The sequence below is a fragment of the Triticum dicoccoides genome, chromosome 1A, assembly GCF_002162155.2.
Source record: "Triticum dicoccoides isolate Atlit2015 ecotype Zavitan chromosome 1A, WEW_v2.0, whole genome shotgun sequence".
In the NCBI taxonomy this organism is placed as follows: Eukaryota; Viridiplantae; Streptophyta; class Magnoliopsida; order Poales; family Poaceae; genus Triticum; species Triticum dicoccoides.
This window is the reverse complement of record NC_041380.1, coordinates 474,703,116-474,708,622: the sequence shown is the minus strand read 5'-3', so window position 1 is coordinate 474,708,622 and position 5,507 is coordinate 474,703,116. Positions and strand designations below refer to the sequence as shown.

The 5,507-nt window shown below is 43.9% G+C and overlaps 1 protein-coding gene across 1 annotated transcript; it reads left to right on the top strand.

Annotated features, from left to right (window-relative positions):
- Nucleotides 1–2,001: 2,001 nt before the first annotated feature.
- Nucleotides 2,002–5,001, top strand: LOC119280256. Its single transcript, XM_037561165.1, has 4 exons — nucleotides 2,002–2,900; nucleotides 3,699–3,831; nucleotides 4,632–4,759; nucleotides 4,910–5,001. The coding sequence occupies exons 1-3, from the start codon at nucleotides 2,625–2,627 to the stop codon at nucleotides 4,640–4,642; spliced, it is 420 nt and encodes a 139-aa protein (XP_037417062.1). The 5' UTR covers nucleotides 2,002–2,624; the 3' UTR covers nucleotides 4,643–4,759; nucleotides 4,910–5,001.
- The last annotated feature ends 506 nt before the right edge of the window (nucleotides 5,002–5,507 follow it).

Genomic DNA, 5,507 nt, shown 5'->3' with positions numbered 1-5,507 from the left:
TCAGCTCGAACTGTTGTGAAGGAAGTACTGGCTAGGCATATCCTAATGAGCTGAATTTTTGGCACATCTTCTATATTCCCAAATCATAGCTTTCCACAAAATTTGAGCCCCATCTAACAATACATGTGAGTGTGGCTTCAACATTCATATTTCTGTTCAGTGTGGTACGTTACAAAGCAAGTGACACCTAGACTCCTCCATTTGAGCTGCAAATTTTCCAAGATAGTGTCCTTAATAGATGATCATCCTCGGCCAAAACTCAGGCCCATTGGCCATGTGCATTTCCCGTACCACTAATCAAACACTTGGGTGCTAATTCATGTTTGAGCTCGGTTCAGTCTCCTCGTGAGATTCTTCTATTGCCTTCTTCTTCCTGACACCTATCAGGGGAGTGCCCAACCCACTAGACATGCCTATGCCGCCCGGAACGTGTGGCAACACCACGGTCACGCGGTGACCACACGGCAGGCATGCGAGTCTACGCGCTTTGGAGTTGGGGCCCTGGGCCACCATCCAAACCTCAACGTATCGCCACCAAACCATGTATTTCCGATTAAATAGATACTTTTGTACCTATAAATGATTTTTTGAAAAATAAAGAGCAAAGTATGAGCCAGCTGCAGTTCAAATTTGTCCCACTTCCTACTGAATCAGTAGATATTTGTCTTTTTCACCAGAGGTGGATAAAAACTTTTGGCACCAAACCATTTGTCAATTGTGCTTTAAACATGGCCTAGTATTTTATAAAATTGATTTGGTCCAATTTTGCAACAAATATATGGTAGGTCCTTCACAAAAAAACTCATTTTGGGCACTCGAAAAATGGAAAATTGATTTTTCGTCCAAAGAAAATGAAAACTCCCTTAGGCAACATTGTTTGCCATTCCAATATGCACCCTTGTGCATAATTTGAGATAATTTGAACAAACTATGCCATGAATGTGGCCATAAGATTGATCATTTGACTTGAAAGCCATGAATCTTCAGAGATGATAACTCATTTCTGATGACACTTTTTTAAAATAATTGTCATATTACAAGTTTGTTATTTTTCCTAGGAACTTGGTCACATATAATGACACAATGCGAAGGTTTTTCATTTTTTTGATTTTTTTTGAATTTTTTATGCCCGTTTCAAAATGCGGTCAAAACGGCGGGAATGACCGTTCCTAGCTAGTGGTTGAATCTTGGAATTTTTTTGGTGTTTCTCTGATTAAATAGATACTTATGTACCTAGAAATGATTTTTGGAAAAAATAAATAGCAAACTATGAGGCAGCTGCAGTTCAAATTTGACCCGCTTCTAGCTGAATCGGCGGAAATGTCTTTTTCACGAGAGGTGGATCAAAACTTTTCACACCCAACCATTTGGTCAACTGTGCATTAAATATGGCCTAATATTTTATAAAAATGGTGTGGTACAATTTTGCAACAAATATATGGTAGGTCCTTCACAAAAAAACTCATTTTGGGCATTCAAAAAATGAAAAATGGTTTTTTCGTCAAAAGAAAATGAAAATTTTCTGAGGCAACATTGTTTGCCATTCCAAAATGCACCCTTGTGCACAATATGTGATCATTTGAAACAAAATATTTGGTAGGTTCTTCAAAAGAAAACCATTTCGGGCACTCAAAAAATAGAAAATGGCTTTTTTTGCAGTGAAAATGAAAACTCCCCAGATCAACACCATTTGTCATCCCAAGATACACACATGTGCACAATATTCATTCATTTTAACAAACTATTAGTGGTTAATATGTTGAATGTTTGCCCTAAGTAAGAGGGTAAATAACTATAAGAGAAACAAAAGGGAAAAACAAAATTACATAAGCTTAATTCTGATTGGTGGAATCCGTTGTGGCATGGATCGATGACATGGCAAACATCTGTCCGTCCATCCATCCATCCATCTGTCCATCCAGCCCACCGCAGCAAACCCCACTCTCTCTCGCGCACGAACCCCACGCAACCCCTCGTGCCCTCCTCTCTCTCTCTCTCTCTCTCTCTCTCTCTCTCTCTCTCGGGAACCCTAGCGCTCCACTCCTTCCTTGCCGCCGCCACCTTCGGCGGGAATCGAAGACCATGTCCGGCGAGATCCGGCGCGCGCAGCGAGATCCATCTCTCTCACACACACGATAAGGAAAATCCCCCGCCCCATTCCCACGACTCATCTGCCTCTCCCTCGATCCCCTTCCTTCCCGAGGACGCACGCGCCGCCGCCTACCCGATCCCCTTCTCCCCTCGCCCCCACATCACGCCGCCATCCACCTCGTCGCCTCCCAGATTTATCCTCCTCCTCCTCCTATTCCCCTCGTCAGATCCATCCATCCATTCGTTTTTCCATCCGATCCACCTGACGCCATCGCATCCCCTTCTCGCTCGCAGGGTTGCAGGCGATTTGATCCGGTCTGGGTCCATGGCGTCCACGGCCGTGGCGGCGCTCGTGGTGACCGACGAGCTGGCCCTGCCACTCCGCGCGGTGGGGGACGACGGCGGGGAAGCACGCAGCTGTGCAGCGACCGCGGGAGGTTTCAGTGAGCGGCCGCATTGCTGCGGCAGGAGGACCAGCGCGGGCTTTCGGCAACGAGGCTCCATCGCGCGAACCAAGACGCGGACTCGACAGGATGGCTCTGCGGGACTCTGGCGTCAGAAGCAGCGGCTGGGGCCATGCGGTGACCCTGGGACGCCGCTGCCCGATTCTGGCGCGAAGGCAACCTCGTGCGAATCACGGCGGCCTTGACCAAGAAGGAGGCGTTCGTGCCGCACGGCGGCCGGTGGTGAGCGTCGGTGCTGGCGAGTTTGGGTTAGTACGTCGCGATGGCGGCGAGCCTGCTCGGTGTCCCATGATTGGACCTTGGAGCCACGTGAAGAGAAGGGGATCCACTCCAAACCCAGCACTGGTAAATTTCGATTCAGTAGTGGAACCAATAAATTCAGTATTGTATTGCATAGTTGAATATATCTTCCGAGTTCAGACTGTGAACACTTATCTTCAGAGTTCAGAGTTCAGAGTTAAAGCTAAATGGCCACAGTGGTATAGATTGTTCTAGTCAAGCATTTCTTTTTTAAGTTTGATACTAGTGTTATTGTTGGAGATATATAGCGGAAAACAACATCCACACTGGTATAGATTGTTCTAGTCCATGATATGCTTATTATTGAATTTGCTGGTCCTAAAGAATGCTCCGCCTAACCTTTGCTTACTGGTTGGTTCCATATCCTGAAAATTGCAATGCAGGTGAAAAGCTTAATACCTCATCATGCTTGCAATGGTTTATGTTGAATTATTTTTTTGTAATCTATCTTGCTATACTGGTTCCAAGTGCTTGAGTAGCACCTCTGAGATAACTCACTTGTGGTTAATTAGTGGATGTCATTTGTGTTTTTGCATTCTTTTTTCCTGGGCATCATGCATGGCCGTCTAGTAGTCGACATACTTCTGGTTCCATTTAGTATATGCAGGTAGCAGCAGCTTAAGTGTAATGGAGTTGTTACTCTATGCCTGCTTCGTTAGAGTTTGCATCATCTCCTTGTTTTTGTAGCATAAATGCCTTCACTATTCTTGTTCTGAACCTATGATCCTGATCCTGATTGTATTTGTCTTGATCGAATTACAGGCAACATGGTGACTCTAGTGCCGACATCTCCCGGTCGCGGCGCGTGTGATCTGACTGTGTTGGGTTGGTGTCTGGTTGCAGGACATGGTGACGAACTCACTGTTCGAGAAGAGGCCGAACCGGTTAGGCATCGGCTGCGCGCTACCACCCAAGAAGGACCTCCACCTGCTCGCCAACGCCGCATCCTCAAGCAGCGCATCCGTGCCCAGCCGCGGTTGTTTTTGCCCATTTATGTTGTTGCTTTAGTAGCATCCTTTCCTTTCTTTTATGTAGCAGCAGAGCACCACTCTTACTATGCACTTCTCTCCAGATTCTGCTACAATTACAAATTTACAATGCATTCATGCATGAGCAGTGCATGTGTTGGCTGTCCATGAGATCAGGAATAGTATGAGCCGTAGAGTCTTGTTCGAACTCATTGATGCAACAAAACTCATTTGGAGAGCTACCTACTCATTTGGATGCAATATCATGCTTGCTCTTTTGAAATCGATAATGATGCTCTAAATGTTAGTCATATTTCCATTGTGGATTAGCTTCTGCCCCTCAAATGCTATTGACAAGTTGCATCCCTTGACTCTGTATTCATGAGTAGTATACAACCTGAGATGTCCGATTGTATACAAACTGCACCTCGAAATTGATATGTTCCAGTCTGTGTCTTTGATTGTAAATGTTTCTTCACTATAAAATCTTCTATCTGTGATAAGTGCAACTAGAAGAATTTGTCCCATCTAAAATTCTGTAATCCCTATTAGCTGAAACTTGAGCATTACAAAGTTTCATTTCTAAGTTCAATTTGTTGATAAGCCATCCTTCTCCTGTTTCGGGATTTATCGTGCATACACAACACTTCATGAAAATAAACTACATGCGATATACTCAAATAGCACTAGGGTCTGGGACTATTTTATGGTGTTGTGGATATACTTTGTGATTTACTATTACTGATCTGCGCTCTGGTGTCATATTATGGTATAATATATTTTGTTTTGGCTCTTTCTCTGTTGGCAGGAAAGTGGTGAGGAGATGTTGATGATGCCTACTTGCTTGGCTGCTACGGTGATGCATGCACCGATGAAGCAAGCACACATGCAAGGCTGGCCCCATGTATCTTCCTTGGCTGCGGACATCATCTACAGGTACAACAAATGTCCCACCTCTCTGTGTCGTTTTGCTCCTCTTCTCCTTGCATCCGAGAAAATTGGTGCTTAATATGCTACTATTGATTTACAGTGTCTGTTCGTTAACACCAAGTCTAAATTGTTGCTTTGATTTTTCTTGTTACCTAGGATAGCAGTATGACCAAGACAAGCTACAAGCTCCCAGCGCGTCTGATCCAGGATGAATGGCTATGGTCATGAGCTCCTCAGGATCAAAATAGGTATTCCTTTCTACCTCTTTTTGGATTCACTCATATTTTGCCTCATGGATTGATGGATTTGTCCTATGGTACTGTAATTGTAAAGTCTGGTCCTCATTTAATTTCTGTAATTGATTGCCTGCTTGACAAGGCTATACCAACTATCTAAATTTCGAATGCATGCTAGCTAAGGCTTTATTAACCCCTTGGTGTTTGATTGAGCATTTGCTCCACTAATGTTATATCTCTCTCATTGTAGGATGGCAAGTTGTGGCAGCTGGAGCATGTCGCATAAGAGAGAGCAATGAAATCCATTGTACTGTTCTGTTAAAAAAAGTACATCGTGCTATTATGATAGTAGCAGATGTGCCATCTTTCTTATTATATAGTCCTGTGTAAGAAAATGTATTCCTGAGATGATTTTTGTGTTATGTAAACTTGGGAGATATTTTCTTTTTGTGTTATGTAAACCTAGGAGTTTTCCTAATTTGAATGAAATAATGTTGGATGTATGTGTGTGATTGGGC